Here is a 23,092-nt window from a genome sequence, read left to right as displayed (position 1 = left end):
ACCTTAAAGACGAACAAATGTATTTATTACAGCATTAGCTTTCATGGACCACATCATAATAAATAAATACATTAGTCTTTAAGGTGCCACAGCAGTCTTTCTGGGGTTTGCTGTAACAGACTAATAAAGCGAACGCTCTAGAAATTTTAACACACAGCACAAAATGTCAGCCAAGGTATCATCTGTATTTAATACCCTCCATCTCAGAAAACTCTGCGTGTCTTAAATAACATTTGGCAACCACGGAAGGCGGAGGGGAGAGAGACCCAAGATACATAGATGTACTTGCTTTGTTCCATAGCCAAACCTGCTAAGCTAGGGACTTGTCTTTTATTTCACGCAACTGAGCAAACTGTATTGCAGTTGAACATGTTAAATACACATGATAATAGCTGTATTCTCTGTTAGAGGCCACCAAACCTAAACACTATTCCAGTTTGGTTGAGCCACTCTCAACGTTTAAATCCTATTTCGATGGTGCTTCTTATAATCTCAAAGAGCTACCTAAAACTGCCCAAGCTTTGAGACAGAATCATGATTTGCAGAGCTCTGCAATCCTAGCCTGAAGAGGCATATTTCCATATTCCTTTGGCTCTACTTATTGCCAAGTAGCAGTCTGCATCATCATAAACATCTAGCAAAGCTAAAGTCACAGAGAGCTTTAAGTCAATAGGTCAAATTGTTTCATGATGGACTGGCCACAACGATTTTGCTCTTATGCTGAAGCTAACCATAGATATAAACACACATCTCAGGGATTATTTTCAAAGAAGCACAAACATTAAAAATACACAACTAAAGTTGGCATTCTGGTTTGTTGGTTTGTTTTTAATGTCAATCAATATAGAATTGAGTTAAGAAGAAAAAACATTTCAAAGAAAGCACAGCTGCTTTGGAGCATGCATGTATGCGTTACACGCTTCCTCTACGCACTTTCTCCCTGCCACCTAAAAGGACTAGAAACATAAACGTTTTCAACTACCAGGGACCTATTTCAAAATGCTGAAAGGGTTTTTGTTTAATGCAGGGATGGGGAAGCTCAGGCCCTTTGGGCCTCTCTGTCCTAGGATGTGGGAGAGCACAGTGGGTAAAGGTAAAGGGACCCCTGACCATTAGGTCCAGTCGCGGACTCTGGGGTTGCGGCGCTCATCTCACTTTATTGGCCGAGGGAGCCGGCCGAGGGAGCCGGCGTACAGATTCCGGGTCATGTGGCCAGCATGACTAAGCCGCTTCTGGCGAACCAGAGCAGCACACAGAAACGTTGTTTACCTTCCTGCCAGAGCGGTACCCATTTATCTTCTTGCACTTTGACGTGCTTTCAAACTGCTAGGTTGGCAGGAGCAGGGACTGAGCAACGCCGACCTTTTGATTTGCAAACCCTAGGCTCTGTGGTTTAACCCACAGCACCACCCTTAATCTCAGGGTTGTGGGTTCGAGCCTCAAGCTTGACAAAAGATTCCTGTGTTGAAGAGGTGGACTAGATGATCCTCCTGGTCTCTTCCATCTCTACAATTATTATCTGAACCTTAGAATCCTCCAAGCCATACAAACACTCTCCCCAGGACACACTCCTTCCCGGCCTTCTGTGCACTCTCCAATAAAGCTTATTGATTGCTCAGATGGGGGACCGAGTAGGGTAGAAACTGTCCTACTGTACAAAGTTAAAGTTCACATTTGTTTGTTTGTTTTCTGACTGCTTTGGTCCTACCAACCACTGACACACAGCCCCCGAAAGAGAATGTGGACCTCGGGCTGAAAGATGTTCCCCCATGGATTAATGCAAGCTCGCAGCCAACTAAGCACTACAGCCCAAGATACTGCTAAGAGCCAGCAATAGAAATAAAGTCTGACCAGTTCTGGGTACCTGACAATCTATGACACCAGTTACCAAGGTTCTGGAGTCTGCACAACTCACTGTATAGCAAGCCTTGGAAACCCAAGCTGACATCTCTGCTCAGCTGTGAAGCTCACTGAGTAGCGTTTGGGCAAATAGTATTATCCCAATCTAACAAACATGCCCGTTTGAACACCTTGAAGGTAAACAGCATTCAAAAATCAGCAGCATTTTGCACCTGGTTATCAGCCACTTGGAACCAAGTGAAGATACCTGGCTTCCAGGATGGCGCCTGACCTCTCCACCATCTAGAGGTGCATGCTTGGGGATCCTTGGATCTTGACAGTTTTCTTACACTAGCAACACAGCCTGCAGAATTTTATCCCATATATTTTATCTGCACAATCGGAATGTGTTTCAGCAACTAAAAGGTCGTATTAAAAACACGACCTTTGAGCCACCTGGCCCAAAAATAGCAACCAGGCATTCCGTTTTGATGACTATAACCCTGGTTATGGAACCATTTGGCGCCTAGGTTGTATGCCTGAGTTTCTAACACTGGAGGTAAAGTACTTTGTGTAGTGAGCACAAAGAGCCGCAAGTCCACCTATGAGGAAGTATAGCCTGTGCTTCTATGCTGTGCGATGCTAGATGTACATTGCTCAGACCGACCATTGCTATAAAGGGATAGAAGAGGGAGAAGCACCTGGCCACGCAGAAGCATGAAGACGCCTTGTCTGAGAAAACCACACACAGATGTATAATTATTTTAAAAGGTTTAACACAGATTGCTACCCACCCTAGGCCTTCAGATACAGGGGCAGAGTACCATCAGCCAACCAAGATTAGAAGACAGCATTGTGCAAGTATTCTATAAACGGAGACTAAGCAACAGGAGCGGGTGAAGCTTCTCTTGTTTGCAGCAAGGTCTTTTGAGCTCTCGTCCAGGTCTTGCCTCAACCTAAGCAGGCAAGGTTTCCAGGAAGATCCATGCCCAATAAAAGCATCTCTCGCAGATAATTGTTTAGGCCTGGCATTTGCATCCGCAACAGAGCTCTAAATTAGCACAACACAGACATCATCTTATTTTTAAAAAGCCAAACAATGTTCAATTGGCTCTTAAGCCTTCTTATACAGTACTTTCGTGATGCTCAAATCACAGCTATTTGTTTTATGGGGCATTTTATAGTCTGCCTTAATTCTGGTATCCGCATGGGAGCCAGAGACTTCAAATTGCTAAAATATCAGCGTGTACCCTTCTAGGTAGTAATGCATCACATTCAAAAAGATCCACACACCCTTCAGTCATTTTCCAAAAAAATCCCGCACTCTTAATTGTAAGAATGCTTTTCAGTACATAAAGTTATGTTTTTGGGGTCTTAGTGAGTTTTATCTGTATGCAATGAAGATGGCCATAGAAGAAGCAGCATATAAAAGAGATTCTCAAACTGTGGTCCAAGAAATTGCAGGTGGTAAGCTGAAAGGCTGTGGCTCAGTAGTTCATATCTCTACTTGGCCCTGAACCTGATTTGTTTTTCCTGAATGCAGGCCAAGGTCATCAACATGACGTCCATGAAGGCCTCAAATGGTGACCATAGGCAGGAGGTGCCCCAGACCAAGAACTCATTTATAAAAAAGAAAAGTCTGCAGCCCTCCTAGTAAGAATATTCAAATTCTCTCTCAACCGTAAAGACCACAGGGTGGCCCTGGCAAGTTACATAGCTCCCAGTCTAATGTACCTGAAGGGCTTTATCATAGATAAAATAGAATTCTTATTAAAAGAAATGAAAAACATGAGATGATCCAGGAACAACTGCAACTCCCAGTGCCAAGCAGAGAGCTGTAAAATGTGCTCATTTTTAATACTGGGGGAGGGATCAGTGAGGCCCCTAAATTGTTAGAAAATAAGCTTTTCACCATTTATTCTGAAGGCACAGCTGAAGAAAACAGCATCGTTGCAATTTTCTTACTTTTCAAACACACTGGCATGTTTGCAAAGGAGACAAGAAATGGAATTGACTAAAGAAGCACTCAAGTAACAAATCTTGTCCTTTGAAAATCTTGAATGGTGTTCTCAGACATAATTGATTAGAATCATTAAGTCATTATGAAGGGAGTGGGCAGGGGGGGGGGTGCATTGACAGTTGGAAGGCAACGCCCGGAGAGCAGGAGGAGAAATGCATCTGGAGCAAATAAGATATGCAGGTTTGACTGATAAGCGAAAGGAGTGCACTGCCAAAATGCTCTGGCAACACCCAATGAGGCCATAAGGCAAAGGGGGGAATATGATATGATACGTTACTGGTGGTGGGGTGGTTGGGAGGTGCTGCTAGGGTATAAAAACTGCTTGCTTACGTGTTTTAGGGGCCCCCAGCCTTTGGAAATAATTCCGCTGGTGGTCTCTGCGCAGATCACAATAAACTTTTTCTCCGAAGGAACTGAATCCCTGGTGCTTCTTTGTCACCTCTGCGTCCTGGGTAAGCGGGCAAATGGATCCCAAGTAATTAAGGCTTCAGATTTGGGGGCTCGTCCGGGATTTGCCCAAACCCATTGGACCGGAGGCCAGGCTCGACCGCGGTGAACAGCTTGGGCTGGTGCTCGCAGCTCCAAGCGCGCACCCTGCCAGTTTGTAGGGGGAGCTAGCCACACCGTCCCAAAGTGGAGACACCCGGTCAAGGGAGAAAAACGACGGCCGAGGAAAGTGACCCACAACGGGAGAAAGGTGAGCTCTAAGGGAAAGGGGCTAGAGGCTTGATCAACCTCACCTGGCCGTGGCAGTAAAAGTGCCGCCAGGAGGGTAGGAGGGGAGGACAGAGGGGAGCCTGTGTTGTGTGTGGTGTGAAAGGATGAATGTATATGTGAGGCCGGGGCTTAGCGTCCCCATGGCCAAGCGTGTGTAGGATTGTGAGTTTCTTGGCAGCGCGAGCTCGCCAAGCCACAGTCTGTAGCAAAACCGGTGTGTTTGAAGAGAAGTCCCGTATAGGAGCAGAGTATTTTGTTAGACATGGGATCTGGAGGCAGTAAATGTACCCCTTTGCAGTGTTTACTGGATAACTGGAGAACAGCTACAAAACATGACTATTGGGGTTTTAAGTTGCTGAAAGAGAGACTTAGAACTTTATGTGAAGTACTGGCTGGCCATCAGAGGGCACTCTCGACCTGCAGTTAATAGACCCCCTGTGGCAAAATATAGTTAATGTTCACCCGGACCAGATTCCTTATATTTCCACCTGGAAAACTAATGTGGGAAAAAATCCCTCGTGGCTGGAATCCTGCCGCAGTAGAATAGACCAGGGCGCCCGCCTGTGTGCGGTCAGAACGAAGCCAAAACCCCAGGTCTTACAGGACCCGGAAGAAGAAGGTGTATTGAGACCTCCTCCCCCATATGCCCCACCAATGGCAGTGCCAGGGGAGGCCAAAGATGATGAATCAGATGAGGAAAAGGGAGAGGATGAGGAGTTTAGACAGACTATTGGAAAGTTGACAAAGGGTGGAAAGAGGTGGACTGAAGAACAAAGGAAAAGAGTTAGAGATTTTGTAAATGACTTTAAGGAAGAAATAGACGTTAGTGGGCACTTAGTGAGTGCCGCAGAGTGTAAAAGGGAGCAATGGAAGAAGAAACAGAGACATTGGGAACAGGCTTGGGATAGAGCTGCCCTGCATAAGGCAGCCAAGAAACAAAAGGAGAGAGCAGAGAAGATAGCCCCCCTGCGCCGGGTTTATGACCCACCGGGACCCCCAGGGGTGAACGGGGCGCCAGCGCCACGAACATATACGGTCCAACATGTGCCTTTCTCAAGTGCAGATGTATGTAATTGGCGCAATCAGAACCCCCCTTTTTTTTTTTTTTGAGGAGAACCCAGCGAAAATTATAAAATTGTTTGAATGTATTGACTGGGATAAGGCGGGCCTCCCGGAAGCCTACTAATTTGATAATAATAATAATAATAAATTTTATTTGTATCCCGCCCTCCCCAGCCGAAGCCGGGCTCAGGGCGGCTAACAACAATCAAAACAATCAAACAATCAGATAATTGCACATTCTAAAAAAAAAATTAAAAAAAATCCTTCCAGTAGCACCTTTTTTTGTTTTTTGTTTTTGTCTTGACTATGGCAGACCAACACGGCTACCTATCTGTAACTATTCTAAAAATATTTCATTATAAAAATCAATTGAAATCAAATTAATGGCAACTGATTAAGCAAGATTCTGTGCAGGTTGCCAGAGGAGGGAGTCAGGCTGTGCCCTGACCAAAGGCCTGGTGGAACAACTCTGTCTTGCAGGCCCTGCGGAAAGATGTCAGGTCCCGCAGGGCCCTAGTCTCTTGTGACAGAGCGTTCCACCAGATTGGAGCCGCAGCCGAGAAGGCCCTGGCTCTAGTTGAGGCCAGCCTGACCTCTCTGAGGCCTGGGACCTTGAGGATGTTATTATTTGCAGACCGTAGGTGATGAGAGTTAGGGAAGTGATTCAGAATCATGAAAGCCACCAAGGACTTGTTAAACCACCTGGCTGAGGCTGGATACCGGGTATCCAAGAAGAAGGCGCAGATATGTCAACCAACTGTAAAATACCTTGGTTTTGACATCTCTCACCAACAGCGAACTCTAAGGGAGGAAAGAAAACAGGCTATTATCCAAATACCAGAGCCAAAAAACCGCAGGGAGCTCCGTGGTTTTCTGGGATCCGCAGGGTTCTGTAGGATATGGATACCTAACTACAGCAGCATTGCTCGGCCCCTGCATGAGTCAACTAGGGGAACAGAGAAGGATCCTTTTATATGGGGCAGGGAACAGCAGCAGGCTTTTCGGGATCTCAAAGTGGCATTACAACAAGCCCCAGCGCTTGGCATCCCAAACCCCGAGAAGCCTTTTACCCTGTTCATAGATGAAGACCAGGGGGTAGCCAAGGGAGTTTTATGCCAGAAACTGGGAAATTGGCAGCAACCCGTTGCATACTTGTCAGAGAGGCTAACCTCAACAGAACAAGGGTTGCCCCCCTGTATGAGAGCAGTTGTGGCAGTGGCCACCCTACTCACAAAGGCAGATAAATTCACGTTCGGACAAGACACCACTTGTGTGACTCCACACGCAGTCCCAGCCTTACTTGACATGAAAGGCACCTATTTCCTATCACAAGCAAAAATGAGGAAGTGCCAGATGTTGTTATTACATCCACGCCTGAAGTTTCAGGTTACCACAGCCCTTAACCCAGCTACCTTATTACCGGTAGGAGAAGGTGAGGGACCGACCCATGATTGTGTAGAGGTCATGGATGAAGTGTATTCCAGCAGGCCTGACCTTAAGGATGAGGCAAACCCACATTGGCCTTCATGGTTTGTGGATGGAAGCAGCTTTGTTGAGGCTGGACAGCGAAAGGCAGGATATGCAGTGGTAGCCCTTGAAAACAACGTGGTTGAGGCCAGTTCACTCCCACTGGGAACCTCAGCCCAACTGGCTGAAATAACGGCACTTACCAGGGCCCTGTGTCTAGCAAAAGAGGAAAAGATCAATATTTATACTGACTCAAAGTACGCTTTCCTCACCCTGCATGCCCACGGGGCACTGTGGAAGGAAAGAGGTCTGCTCACCTCCAGAGGGGGTCAAGTGGCGCACCCTCAGGCGCTCTTAGACCTTCTGGACGCTGTCTGGGAACCTGAAGCAGTGGCAGTGATACACTGTTATGGACACAAAACTGGACCTAGTGAAGAGGCCAGGGGAAACCGCCTGGCTGACCGGGTAGCAAAGGAAGCAGCCCGGGGTTCATCCCCAACACCTTTCATTGGGGCCCTGGTACCAGAAGAAATTCTGGATAGCACCTTGAAACCAAGGTACTCTGCCCATGAGGTGGCTACTGCAGATACTGAGGATATGGATCCCAGGATCATTGTCCCGGCAAGTAATTCAGCGGTACCATGAGTCCACCCATGTGGGACCTGATGACATGACCAAGCAGCTGGAAAAGTGTTTTTATGTGGCCAACCTTTACCAACTGGCTGCCCAAGCTTCCAGGAAATGCATGTTGTGCCAAAGGAACAACCCTAGAACTGGACACTTGGCTCCACCAGGAGTTCAGCACAGTGGGACGGCACCCATGGAGGACCTTGTTGTGGACTTTACTGAATTACCTCGATGTGGATTGTATCATTATTTGCTTGTGGCAGTATGTACGTACACAGGCGCCCAGCGGACGACCGCTCTGCTGGTATCACTCCGGACCTCTAGGCACGGCTGAAGAAGTGGATGGGAGGAGCGCCCGCCGGCAGCGCTCCCAGCGTGCCTGCAGTTTGAGTAACACCACCTGATAATGTTTTAAATTCCGAAAGAACTCTAGTGTGTATTATTTGGTGTGAGGAAGAGCCCGTGGGTATTTTGACACCAAGTGCCACCTACTCTTGTGGGTGTGTGGTAATCTACCAACCTTGGGCTCCTTCCCCGTGGGGCTTGTGTTTGCCCTCCACCCACCAAGGATATAGTCACCCCGCAGGACTAGAAGGGTTCTATTTGCATACTATAGGATTTGATCCTTGGAGGTTTCCACGACCCCTTTTATCCTGATCGCCCTGAACGCCCAGGCAGGCCAAAACCTTCCCCAGACCCTTATCATGATTAAGGAATGGTGGGAGGAACCTTGGAACCATCGGGCATGGTGGATAGGGGTGACATGTACTGCCTTGATTATATGGATGCTGTTATATTTCTGTTGGCACGAACGCCATAGGTTTTCTGGAAGGAAGCGATCCCCCTCCATCCCCTTGATGATCCTTCTCCTATTTATGGTGGGAGAATCCACTCCCAAGGCCAAATGCTTCCAGGCCTTAAGTCGTAATAGCATTTTCCCCACACATGAAATGAGAAGACAGGGGGCTCAGAGTCTCTATAACAAGTGGCTTCAATTGGCAGAAAAAGTAGCCCATGTTCCTGTACAAACTTGGGAAGGAAGGATGGGATATGTCCTACTAGACAATTTCCTCCCAACAGGGTGGCTCCGGGGGCTCTTTGCTATGCTTATGGGACCTTTGCTAATTTTGCTTTTGCTCTGCTTCTGTATTCCCTGCTTTTGCAACAGATGATGCAAAAAAATGATGTCCCGAATGATGGGACCCCGTGTGATTGCCCTCATGCGAGAGTATAGGCCTATCCCTGCGAACGAACCTATGGGTTAGGTTGTTCAGAAGAAGAGGAGGGAAATGAAGGGAGTGGGCAGGGGGGGGGGGTGCATTGACAGTTGGAAGGCAACGCCCGGAGAGCAGGAGGAGAAATGCATCTGGAGCAAATAAGATATGCAGGTTTGACTGATAAGCGAAAGGAGTGCACTGCCAAAATGCTCTGGCAACACCCAATGAGGCCATAAGGCAAAGGGGGGAATATGATATGATACGTTACTGGTGGTGGGGTGGTTGGGAGGTGCTGCTAGGGTATAAAAACTGCTTGCTTACGTGTTTTAGGGGCCCCCAGCCTTTGGAAATAATTCCGCTGGTGGTCTCTGCGCAGATCACAATAAACTTTTTCTCCGAAGGAACTGAATCCCTGGTGCTTCTTTGTCACCTCTGCGTCCTGGGTAAGCGGGCAAATGGATCCCAAGTAATTAAGGCTTCAATTAAAATCTTCCATACATAACAAGGACCGAAAAAATAAATCGTCCTCATTTACATGGTGACACCCACAGCTGTATGTTAGGAAGCCTACAATTTTCAAGAAAACTTTTTTCTCCCTCAGCTCCTATATGCTTATTTTAATTTTGTACATTTATTATATATGCCAATGACACAGCACTTTAGTTATTAATAATAAATAATGGCACCTGGATTACTTTCAGTTACAAGAAAAAGAAAAAGGGTGGGTTTTTTGGAGCATGGCTGAAAACAGCAATCAAAGTCAACACTTCAACTCAGGTAAGGCCAGGTTTGCAATTGGTATTTCCCTGTCTCATAGCTCCTGGCAGAGAGTCATCATCTCATGTTCTAGCAAAAGCAACACAGCCTTACTGCCAGACACTCTGTGACATTTTGAGAGATCAACTAGCAGCTGCTGTATTCTTGCTGTGATATTATGCAATATCTACTTTCTGTGGGCTCTGGTCTTAGGCCAACCTTGCTAGAATACCCTACAGCACTGGACTTCAACTGACAGATCAGGAATCACTAGCAGGCTACAATCTAATCCAAGATGGGTCACAACACCACCACTACCACCATAGAAATAAACGGCCAAAAATTGAGAAATGGGTTCTCAAATGCTGGTATGGATTGGAGGTAGGTCCCAGGTCCAGAAAGGTGGGAAACCGCTGCCTTAGTTCTTGATTTGCTCAGGTGCACGGAGCAAAAACTTGGTCCAAAACCAAAAAGCAAGATGCATTTATAACAAGGAGGAAAATGCACCCTTTCATCGCTTTATCTAACTCTGTAGTCTAACATAAGTAACTTAAAATTATTACGTATGAACTGACAGAAGCAAAACTTTTTCCAGAAGACAGTCTCAGCTGCGCAAACCTACACTGATCAGCTAAGGGGCAACAGCCGTAGCCAGACCCACACAATTTTTGCTGTGTGCTATATTATGGATTCTTCTGCTATCTTTGTACAAGTAGTAAAATGAAAAATACCCTGCAAAAAAAGGGAAGAGCTCACGAAATGTATTGATGTTCTCTTTCACATTACATTTCTGCAAGTTTTGTTAATTCCCCCTTGGTCCAGTCCCTGGTCTGTTCCCCCCCCCCCCAATTCCTTCTACCTTTTACTGGCGACACAGTATTTACAAAGATTACAGTGAGGAACACAGAATGCTGTGTTGGGAACTCCCAGAAAGAAGTGCCAAGAAAAAGCCCTTCCTGTACAAAGGTGTACAGATGCTTGGATCAGAGAAGCCTCCGTTCATATTCTCACTCCTGTGATGAAGCTCTATGTGCAGTGACTTGCCCAAAGTGCGCTCTCAGCCTAATCTACCTCAACCTTGCATCATTTTTGCAAGGATAAATATACTACCCTGTGTCCCATTTAGAAAAGTGGGGAATGTGCTAGCTAAACAAATAGACAGTTTCTGAGCTTCCATGGCACTGACCGAGATATTGTCATGGGCAAAACCAAATATTTATCTCATTTTAGTGCTTATTTGTTTCTCCATGCCAAATGTGTGGGGGTAAATGACAAGAAATTACAGGGTGGTAAATTGCAGGGAGAAGTATTCAGTGAACCAGCCCCCAAATGACAGCCTTCAGAAACCTGTCCACAGATTTAAAAGGACAACACAAGACTTGATAATTTCAAGTTTTGCAATTTCTGATTACACTGCTGAAAAATACAAGATGGAAAAGTAAAACAAAGCAAATATGCATTTGAAACAAAGCACCTCTGTGATTCAGCTTGCCAAGAAACAGCAGTTGTTCCTCCACTAGCAATTTTGATAGTTCTTACTGAAATATTCCCTCCTCTGGTGTTTCAAGTCTGGAAAATTTTGAACTGGAAAACTTTCTGGGAAATTATCCTATGCAAATTAGCATAATTTGCTTTGTAAAATTCTCATGCCCTAGACTAGAGTGGTCTAATTTAGCATGTTTATTTTACTTGTAATTGATAAACAAAGCTAAAAACCTTTGGACCTGAAAAGCTTATGCAACGTAACATTTATTTGCGACTGGAATCCATTCTTTGTTACCAATGCACTCATGAAACTTAACATCTTCTGCAGAAAAATTAAGCAATGGAAAAATATTCCACTCCACACCACTGAAACAAACTAACTGTTCTTTGGCTGCCAAACCCATCTATAATGCAGGTACTCCAACTCCATTACCATGGAATTTAGCACAAAGGTACAACTAGGACTGACACCATGCAAGATGTTCCCAATGCTCAAAGGAGATAGTAGTGCTTAACACCTTCCCAGGTCTCCTTGAAATTAGGATATTAAGCTGAAGTAGAAATTAAGAATTGCTAAAAATTAAACATTGTTTTCATTCTAAAATCCATTTTCAAGGCAGAAATCTTATCAGTGTGTTTTGCAACATTCCTCTTCCAATAAAAAGAGTGCAGAGATCAAGCTGGTATTTGTACTCGAAACCTACCATATTTTTCGCTCTATAAGACGCACCAGACCATAAGACGCACCTAGTTTTTGGAGGAGGAAAACAAGAAAAAAAATATTCTGAATCTCAGAAGCCAGAAGTAGCAAGAGGGATCGCTGTGGAGTGAAAACAGTAATCCCTCTTGCTGTTCTGGCTTCTGGGATAGCTGCACAGCCTGCATTCGCTCCATAAGACGCACACACATTTCCCCTTACTTTTTAGGAGGGAAAAAGTGAGTCTTATAGAGCAAAAAATACGGTACTTCCGGAATATCTGTACCAAATTCTATTCTATTCTCTCACCATTTGTTGTCTTAACAAAAAATAAGGACTAAACAAGCCCAACTAAAAATCTCACTTTGCTCAGCCAATGAGTGCTGACAACGCCATATTTGAATCTGGTCCCTCAGTGTTATGGGGGCAGAATATGGCTCATGTGAGAACTGTAAAAGACTAAATGTGGACCACGGCAGTCACCCGTACTAGCAGGTTTAGCTTTTACATGGCTCTCAGTACAGGAGCAATTCCCTTTGAGATAACCAATACAATCTGTACAAACTGTACCTCAACATATTATTAGGAAGCCTCCAGAGCGTCACCAAACCCAAACATAGTGGTGCAAGGCCACAAGGATAATGTAGATGCAATATCTGCAAAATTTCCCAACAAAACGCGTCCCTGGGGAACTGAATTAACTCTGTGTGAGCTCCAAGCACCGGGAGAGTTAAATGACATCTCTGAACTACACCATTTCCTGTTCCTACACGTCCATTTCAAAATTCTGCCTCCCCCTCGTATTGTTAGCACTTTGCATTTGCCATTTGAGAACTAATATTTTTCTGCAGGCCTAAGCAACAAGACACCTTGTTTTTACTTGCATTGTTTGTGTTTGAGTTGCGTCCCAAACCACCACTCTCAAAGGGAGATCATTACTGCACTCCACTGGGTATCTCATAGCCTACTCCATGCAACTGTGCATTTGTCAATAACCTTCCAGAAACTTGAACATCACAGCTGATAAAAGATTGATGGTGAAAAGGACTGAGGCTCAGTAACTGTACAATGACATTAAATAGGACGACAGTTTCTTTTTTTTTAAAGAGCAAGGCCTGAAAAGCTAGTGCTAAATGCATGGTCATGCAACATGAGTCTGGATAGAAAAAGAGAGTGGCCACAAACAGGCACAAGCCAAGATATGAATAAAAGTTCTGACCATGCACTCAGCGCCACCACTCTTCATGCAAGTGAGCAAAACAAATAGGAATAGCTTCCCAGTTCAAGGCATCTTTTGTCTAAGACAAAATCCCATACACATGGAGTCCAGGGTTCACTTACAACAGTAAACATCAAGTAAGAAAACACTTGCAGCACACAGGCATGCAAGTCCAAGTTCACTTCAGAGTCCAAAAGTGAAAGGTGAACTAATGTCACAGGAATCTAGTTCTGCATTCTCTCGCTCATGCGCAAACCCTCATGCAGAGCTGAGTGGTAAAAAGGAGACAATCATCACTCTTCCCCAAGCCCCAAAGTATGTCTACAAATATTAAAGAGAGAATCAAGCTCTAATTAATGTTTAAAGCCCCCTTTTTCACCACCTGCTTTGGTTGAACAGCTTTAAGAGAGACAATGAGAGTGGATGCTAATACCCTTATGTTGTAATGTAAACTAATCATGCACAAGCTGCAGCAGTCATGCAAAGGCTACATGCACAAGTCAAAGCACTAGATAACTTCGTTCCCCATTTACCCAGAGCCTCAGCGTCACAGGCATCCATTCTGGTCCTCTTCTGAAAACCAGTATCTTTTCACACAGTTATATTACAGATTTCATTTCAGTTGGGGACAGACTCCAGGGGTTACATATATGTTATATCTATATTTCTTCCCTCAGCATTCCGTTCACCAACCCACTTGCTTTAAGCAGTGGCCTAGGATGGAAAAATTCCCAGTCCTTCATTTTTTCATGGAAACCTTTCCATTTCATAAGTTCACTAAAAATGATGAATGGATACTAAACAAAACATTAGGCAAGTTTGGCTGCTTCCACGTTTTTAGCTTTGTTTAGGAAATACAAGTAAAAAAAACATGCCAAATTAGATCACTCTCTAGGGCATGGGGGGGAAATATGATGAAAACCGTTATTTTTCTGATGCTAATTACCCTAATTTGTGTAGGGGGGGAATCCTACACAAACTAGGGTAACTGGCACCAGAAAATTTAAACATTTCTTATTGTTGGCTCTAACCTTACCAATCACTTTTCCAATTTTGCTACAGCAAAACAAATTTACCCTACCATCAAATAGCCTTTCATTTCTCCTACTCCATACCTAGCCTGCCTGACCTCTTGAATCCTCATCAGCTTTCAATTATTTTCATCTTACTCATAACCCTATAATGTCCTTCATCAGGCTTTAACTCAGGGGTCAGCAAGGTTTATCTTGCCTGGGCCAGATTGGTCCCACGGAGATCCCTCCGTGGGCCGGATCGTGTGCACATGTGAGTGATTTTCGGCCTCTGCGTTGACGCAATTTCCAGCACTGTGGAAGCAAGTCCCTGTGCTACGCTGTGCTGGCTTAGCGCTGTGCGCAAGCGGGCAATTCGGTTCATGGGCGGCTCATGGGCCGGTCAAACTACCTCCACAGGCCGCTTCCAGCCCATGGGGCCTTAGGTTGCTGACCCCTGCTTTAACTCTACACACCAGGTAACTCTGGTTTTGTCTTGTACGCCTCACTCCTGCCTCACTTCCGACCCACCTGCCTCTCCTCACTTCCAAAGCATCTGCTCAGAGTGAAAGTTGACATATCAGCAAATCCAAGTTTGATTATAATGCAAAGGTGGGTGAGGGGAATGCCTTGTGGGGAACAAGAGGAAGGGAGGAGAGTTTAATCCCACCTGCGTCCATCAGCAGTTCCCCTGCAAATGCCCCCCTTCTTCAAAGGTCAGTCCACCCATCCCCACAATCTGGAATCAATTGTTTTCAGAATCCAGCTTGATTTTAAAACATCCTGGATTGGCATTTGTAGACAGAGTCAGCAGGGGAAGGATTAAACGACCTTCTCCCACCATCACCACCAAGGTTCCCCTAAAAAAATGCCGCCGCCCCATTTCTCTTACAAAGGAAACATAGGGTTGAGAAGCCTATGTTTTCATCAAGCATCTAATTTCATGGTCCCTGTCAACTTGGAAGTGAAACAACATGCCCTTCAAGGCAGACTAGCAAATTGAACCTGCAAATGATCTAGCAAGACCTGTCATACTGGGCATAACAAAGAGACGAGACAATATTTTGCAAAGCAATTAGAAATATTTAGAGAATGAATGTTTGCAGAAATTCAAAACAGATTCATGCAAAGGAGATGGTGCATCTGTGATACACTTCACAGGTATTCTAGCAACAAGGTGAAATTTCTGCAGCAGCAATTGGGACCTCCAAGGACAGCCCATTTGTTCCTGCAAACCATGCTTTCATTTTTTATTCCCTCTGCTCCCTATATCACCATATCACTACTCCCCACACCACAACCACTAATTAGGTCTACTGTCCTACACTGCCACATCCTGTGTCTGCATAAATCAGCCCACACATAATCAAAATTTCCTCTCACATTGCACATCAACCAACGCCTATTATTCCTATCTTACCATATCTCTGCTGCAGCTCTCCACATTGCATCCCTTGCTCCTTGCTCCTTACTAGCCTACTCAGAACACTGCTTTATTTTGCCCTAAGTACACTGGCCAACTAGTCCAGCATCCTGTTCTCACTGTGTACCTGTGGGAAACCAGCAAGCAGGATTCAAGCACAAGGACACTGTTTCCTACTCTGGTTTCCAACATCTTCACTGCTCCTTGCATCTCCTTCATACAGTACCAGGAACCAAGGTTACCAACATTCTCACCTCCCCAGCACAATACTGCACTACCCCTTTTGCCAGTTTTCAATGCACACATTTCAGAGGTACACACATATTAGATCTGCTGTAGGGAGGAGAAAAATACACAGAGTCATCAATGGCTCTGTGGTACTTTAAAAGGCAACACAACTGTTAGATCTTCAACTGCCTGGCCTGGATCATGGAAGCTCACTCCATCAAATGCACAAGGTTTGCAGGTTGTTTTCCCATTACTAGGGTTTACAGGCCCCATTAAACGGCAGTTAAAAACAAAATGTCACAAGGGGATTCTGGTGACAGACCACATGCCCAGCTCACTTCCTTTCCACCTTTAGCCCTGCCTTCCTTAAGAGACTCATGAAACCAGAACCAAACACAGCTTCCACCAGTGCTAGAAAAATGGAGAGAGAAGGGGGGGTATTAATGAAACCCACCCACCTGATGCCTCACTCTAAATGCAGACCTGCAACTGAGCTTTTTCAAGTGTTTGAATTACTTGCCCAAGCCCCTCAATTTTCCCAATTTTGTTTGTTTTAATAAACATTTCTATCTTTCACTTCTGGTGTAAAACTACCACACAGGATAGCTGGAGCCATATATAACATTACAATTTGACAGAATAGCAAACTGCTACAGAATAAAGGAGCAAGGTCAGCAGCTGCCTTGTTCAACCATGGCATTAAAAAAAAAAAAACCTATCTGATAAAATAAGGCCATTGTCAAAAACTTCCAGAATAAGGACGTCTTCAATAACCTGCAGAAAAAAGTGAGGAAGGGGGCCAACCACACTTCACAGGTCAAGGTGTTCCATAATCTGGGTGTTGTGCCAGTGTGGTGTAGTGGTTAAGAGCGGTAGACTCGTAATCTGGTGAACCGGGTTCACGTCTCCGCTCCTCCACATGCAGCTGCCGGGTGACCTTGGGCCAATCACACTTCTCTGAAGTCTCTCAGCCCCACTCACCTCACAGAGTGTTTGTTGTGGGGGAGGAAGGGAAAGGAGAATGTTAGCCGCTTTGAGACTCCTTCGGGTAGTGATAAAGCGGGATATCAAATCCAAACTCTTCTTCTTCTTGTCTACAACAAAGCCCTTTCCAAATCATGCCCCTGTGACACACACTCTACTTTTTGGTGGGACTTTCACATACAAAGACCCCAGCTTCAATCTCTGGTATCTCTCAGACTCCCAGAAAAGACTCCCGGCCTAAAACCCTGGCTAGACTCTGCTAGTCTGTGCACACAGCACGGAGGTAGGCAGACCAATGCTCCTACTTGGTGTAAGCCTGGCCTTTTCCCATGTTCCTATAACAAAAGGGAAAGAAAAGGTGGGTGGCTTACCCCACCGCACTCCAGGTCCCCTATAATGCCCCTCTCCCTTGGCTCTTCACTCTCTAGGTCCCTCAAGACCCAGCAACATAGCTGTCAATTTTCCCTTTTCTTGCGAGAAATCCTATTCCAAATAAGGGAATTTCCCTTTTAAAAAAGGGAAGCGTTGACAGCTATGGTCAGCAAGCACTCAGGTCCCATAGGTACTCTCATCTATGTCTGCCCCCATGTGACCCCCACTCCAACAACAACAAAACCCAACACACCCTACCATATTGCCCCCTTCATAATGACAACCTTTAGGCTTCCTAACCACACAGAGACCCAACTCGGCATCCTGTTGCAGCAGGGATCAGCCTTTTCCTTCCTAACCAAGACCAGCCCCAAGAGCAACTCCTTCCAGATCCCGCCACCTCCAAGAACAACCCCCAAGACCACCCTGTTTAAAATCCCCACCCCAAGATCACCACAAAAAGAAGCCCAAATGTCACCCCATCCCAAGACGAACCCTTCCAAAACGAACCTCCAAATCTACCCGACCACCGCCACCCCAAAAACAACTCCCAGGACTGGCCCCTCCCCCAATGTGAACTCCCCCAAGAACACCCCCTCAAAGACGACCACGCCAACAATTCTGAAGGCCCCTTCGACAAACCCCCTCCAAGACCACCCCAAGAACAACTCTGAAGACCACCCCCTCAAAGACCCCAAACAACTCCTCAAAGACGACCACCCCAACAATTCTGAAGGCCCCTTCGACAAACCCCCTCCAAGACCACCCCAAGAACAACTCTGAAGACCACCCCCTCAAAGACCCCAAGAACTCCCATGACAATCCCCCCTCAATGTGAACTCCATGAACACCTCCTCAAAGATGACCACCCCAAGAGCAATTTCAAAGCCCCCCCCCCACAACTCTGAAGACCAACCCATCAAAGACCCCCAAAACAACTCCCATGACGAACCCCCTCAATATGAACTCCCTCAAGAACACCCCTTCAAAGAAGACCACCCGAAGAACAACTCCGAAGGCCGCCTGCCCCCCCAAAAAACCAACCCCCCCAAGAACAACTCTGAAGACCACCCCCTTAAAGACCCCAAGAACACTCCCATGACGAACCCCCCAATGTGAACTCCAAGAACACCTCCTCAAAGACAACCACCCCAAGAACAATCTCAAAGGCCCCCCCCACAACTCTGAAGACCATCAAAGACCCCAAAAACAACTCCCATCACGAACCCCCCCATATGAACTCCCCCAAAAACACCCCTTCAAAGACCCCCACCCCAAGAAGAACTCTGAAGACCACCCCCACTTCAAAAACAACCCCATGACTAACCCCCCCATGTGAACCCCCCCTCAAGAACAACTCCGAAGGCCACCCCCCCAAAAAAAACCTCCGAATCCCCCCCCACGTCTACTCAAGGCCAACCTCCCCAAAGACCCACCACCCCACAGAAAGACTCCCCCCCCTCCAGCTTTCTCCCTCCTTCCCCGGAGCCCCTCTTAAATGGGGCGCCCCCTTCCTCCGCCTTCTCCCCCATAAGTACCACAGGGAAGGAGGGAGGCCCCGCAGCCCCAAGCGACCCTCCCTCGGCCAGGCCCTTCTGGCCTCCGCCAAGCCGCTCGCGGCGGAGACTCACTCGGGCAGGTAGGTGGAGGAGAAGCTGCTCCAGCGGTGCAGGGTGTAGGCCAGGACGCGGCTCTCCAGGGCGCCCGCCGGGCCGAAGCCTGGGCCCGCCGCCGCCGCCGCCGCCATCTTGTCGTCCGTAGCAGCAGCAGCGACGGGGAAACAGGAGAGGGAGGCGCCCTAGAGGTAAGGTGAAACGCGCAGGCACGCAACGCGGGCGGGCGGGCGACAGCGCGCGCGCACACAACACGCGCGCGCACACTTCCGGATTCCGTTCGAGGCAAGGGGGAGGCCGGAGAATGAATGCGAGTGGGGAATGACGCGTTAGCCCAAGCGGCGTTCTGAGGGGCTGGGCCACGCAACACAGAAGCGGGGACGGGAGGTGTTCGCTTGGGAACCGGAAGCGTACGCTCGCAAGCGTAGGCTGCGCTGGCCGGAGGAAGTTTAGAAGGACCGAGAGAGATCGAAGCGAGGGGAGGGGGGAAGAGAGCGATGGAGCGACGACGCCGTTCTTAAAGGGGCCGCCGCGCACTTTGCCGCTTGCCTCCAGCTGCTAACGTGTTTGCACATCTGCCAGGAGTTGTTGCTCGGTTGCTGCCCGTGCTCGGTGTTTCTGGGGTCAGACTGCCGTCGGGTGGTTTGCAAGGCATTTTTTAAAAAATTATTAGTATTATTATTTGCATGCAGTATGTGGACCTTTTACTGAGGGTGAAAGAGGAGAGCGCAACATCTGCTCTGAAGCTCAACATAAAAAATTAACTTAGATCATGGCCACTGGTCCCATCACCTCCAGGCAAATAGAAGGGGAAGAAATGGAGGCAATGAGAGATTTTACTTTCTTGGGCTCCATGATCACTGCAGATGGTGACAGCAGTCACAAAATTAAAAGACGCCTGCTTCTTGAGAGGAAAGCAATGACAAACCTAGACAGCATCTTAAAAAGCAGAGACATCACCTTGCCAACAAAGGTCAAACTATGGTTTTCTCAGTAGTGATGTATGGAAGTGAGAGCTGGACCATAAAGAAGGCTGATCGCTGAAGAATGGATGCTTTTGAATTCTGGTGCTGGAGGAGACTCTTGAGAGTCCCATGGACTGCAAGAAGATCAAACCTCTCCATTCTGAAGGAAATCAGCCCTGAGTGCTCACTGGAAGGACAGATCCTGAAGCTGAGGCTCCAATACTTTGGCTACCTCATGAGAAGAGAAGACTCCCTGGAAAAGACCCTGATGTTGGGAAAGATGGAGGGCACAAGGAGAAGGGGACGGCAGAGGACGAGATGATTGGATAGTGTTCTCAAAGAGACCAGCATGAGTTTGACCAAACTGCGGGAGGCAGTGGAAGACAGGAGTGCCTGGCGTGCTCTGGTCCAGGGGGTCACAAAGAGTCGGACACGACTAAACGACTAAACAACAACAACATGTGTGGCCACACCATACACTTTGGAACTCCCTGCCTATTGATATTCAAGTAGGCGCCTGCAGTGCGTTCTTTCCGTTGCCTGCTGGAGGCATTGTTGCTCAGACATGCCCATGCAGATGCTTAGAAAGCTTTCCTGAGGTTTTGCCTACAACAACAACAACAACAAATATTCCGGTTATTATTATTATTAGGTTCACAGCCAAAATTCAACAATTGAATAAAACAATCCAGAAGAAAACATTAGCAAATGCTGGACTTGTGACCCCTCTAGGGCTTAAGGTACCCCACTCCTCACTCCAAAGGGCTGGACCCTATGTTTTTCCTCGCACTGCAAAACACGAAGCACATCGGTGGCACGTATCAGCGACGAGAACTCATGTCTTCCATAATCCACCTTTCCCTCCAAATATTATTGCACATCAACCCATTTCTGAGCAGGGAGAGACTCTCTGGGTTCCAAGCACCTTACCCAGGGTTCAATTTCCTTGGAATGAACATCAGTAGAAACTGTGGCGATGCTAGGATACGTGGATTTATTCACACACACACACACAACCTGAGCATAGGATGCAGGGACTTGCGGAATTAACACCCCAACAGATCTTGCTTCTCTGTTAGGTTTCCAGAGAAGCAGCCAAATCACAGCCTTGGGCCCAGCACAGTGCAGACAAGTCTTTGTGTCTCCGACTTCCAGCATCACTCCAACATACACACACATGATACACAACATACACACACATGATGCACATTGCACACAGAGGCTATTGCTCCTCTGGTAGGATGACATCCCATCCAGCCAGATGAGGTGGGAACCCCCCCCCCCCAATTTGTCTCTATCCTAAAAGAGCTTATTCTTAAAGATGCAAATGAGGTTACCTAGCTTAGCAGCAAGTTGCAGTTTCCCTTCTGGACCTAGGATCTGGTTCAATGGGTTTGGCAAGCCTTCTCCAATAGATACCTCACAGATACATAATTGCAGGTTTGGAAGGGACCCAGGGCATCATCCAGACTAAACCCTCCCCCCAATCATAACAATTCATTCCCCATTTATTCCCCCTGTTCCCACCCAGTCTTATTACCATCAAATAGCCATAGCTGTCAACGTTTCCCTTTTTTAAGGGAAATTCCCTTATTCCGAATAGGATTCCTTGCAAGAAAAGGGAAAAGTTGACAGCTTTGCAAATAGCCCCATTTCCCAAATACCCAAAATGACCTCAGTCCTACTCCCTCCCTGACTTAACCTCAGTCTGTGAAATACAGATGTTTTTTCCCCTACATTTTTTTCTTGCTGTTCTTTGGCTTGAAGGAAATAAGAATAATTCCAGATCCTCATATGCCTTTTATAGCTCCTTTTTTCCTGTTCCTACTTAATTTGGTAACCATTCCGACTGACCCATTCAGTCTAGGATCGAAGCCAAGGAAGTGAAGGACTCCTCGAGTGCAGTTGATATTTATAGTAGGCGAACAGTGTTAAAAATTATGATGCGTCATTAAGAGTTCATTGGGGCTTTTGATTTCAGTTCCGCAACAACCGCTGACCTAAGAGTTTTTCCAGTTTGTAAATATATTTAACTTACTGAAAATTTAAGTGTCTAATTATTGACATTGCATTAATACATGGTTGTGATTACTTGCATTCATATAGGACCTCCGGGGTGATAGGCTATTAGCAAATCACACTCCTTCTGCGGTAGTTTATCTACCTTTGGTCACCATCCTACACTCTCATCGCTCACCTGTGGCTCTTAGAAGTTATCAGCTCATAGAATTGGAAAAGATCTAGTCCAAGCAAAACAGGTGACCATCTATCTCATGGGTCAGCAAACTTTTTCAGCAGGGGGCCGGTCCACTGTCCCTCAGACCTTGTGGGCGGCCGAACTATATTTTGAAGGGGGGGGAATGAATGAATTCCTATGCCCCACAAATAACTCAGAGATGCATTTTAAATAAAAGGACACATTCTACTCATGTAAAAACATGCTGATTCCAGGACCATCCACAGGCCGGATTAAGAAGGTGATTGGGCCGGATCAGGCCCCCGGGCCTTAATTTGCCTACCTATGATCTATCCTCTGCTTAAAAACCTCAAAGGAAGGAGAGTCCACCAACTTCTGAACGGCTCTTACTATCAGAAAGTTATTCCTGGGGTTGATTCAGAATCTCCTTTATTGTAACTTGAATCCATTGATTTGGGTCCTATGCTCCAGAGTAGGAGAAAACACGTTTGTCCCCTCTTCCATGTGACAGCCTTTCATATATTTGGCTATCATATCACCTCACAGTCTCCTCTCCTTTTACCCAGGCTAAACATACCCAACTTCCTCAAACGTTCCTCATAAGGCTTGGTTTACAAGTTTTTGATCATCTTGGTTGCCTTCTTCTGCACGTGTTCCAGCCTGTCAATATCGTTCTTAAATTATGGCGCCTGGAATTGAACACAATACACCAGGTGTGGTCTGACCAAGGCAGAATAGAGTGGTACTTTGACTTCCCTTGATCGGGACACTATATTTCTGTGGATGCAGCCTAGAATAGCATTATCTTTTTTGCTGCTGCATCACCTTGTTGACTCATGTTAAGCTTGTGGTCTATTAAGACCTCTAGATCCTTTTCATATGTACTATTGGCAAGCCATGCGTCCCTCATTTTATATTGGTGCATCTGGTTCTTCCTGCCTAAGTGCAGAACCTGACATTTGTCCCAATTCATTGTGTTAGTAAAGAGACCCCTGACCATTAGGTCCAGTCGTGACCGACTCTGGGGTTGCGGTGCTCATCTCGCTTTATTGGCCGAGGGAGCCAGCGTACAGCTTCCGGGTCATGTGGGCAGCATGACTAAGCCGCTTCTGGCAAACCAGCGCAGCACACGGAAACGCCGTTTACCTTCCCACCAGAGCGGTACCTATTTATCTACTTGCGCTTTGATGTGCC

At 46.4% G+C, this 23,092-nt stretch overlaps 2 protein-coding genes across 2 annotated transcripts in view; one reads left to right on the top strand and one right to left on the bottom strand.

Annotated features, from left to right (window-relative positions):
- The window catches only part of MKLN1 (muskelin 1), a 90,604-nt gene extending 71,695 nt beyond the window's left edge, over positions 1-18,909 (bottom strand). Inside the window, exon 1 of the mRNA XM_081927546.1 lies at positions 18,755-18,909. Within this exon, the coding sequence (XP_081783672.1) occupies positions 18,755-18,870 (116 nt within the window). The 5' untranslated portion in view covers positions 18,871-18,909. The remainder of the gene's footprint in view (positions 1-18,754) is intronic.
- Positions 1-23,092, top strand: part of LOC309378777 (endonuclease domain-containing 1 protein-like) — a 402,039-nt gene that overhangs the window by 198,401 nt on the left and 180,546 nt on the right. The window lies entirely within an intron of this gene.

Source organism: Podarcis melisellensis (genome assembly GCF_964234715.1).
Source record: "Podarcis melisellensis genome assembly, chromosome: 10".
In the NCBI taxonomy this organism is placed as follows: domain Eukaryota; kingdom Metazoa; phylum Chordata; class Lepidosauria; order Squamata; family Lacertidae; genus Podarcis; species Podarcis melisellensis.
The sequence above is the reverse complement of the archived record's forward strand: the minus strand, read 5'-3'. Positions and strand labels throughout refer to the sequence as shown.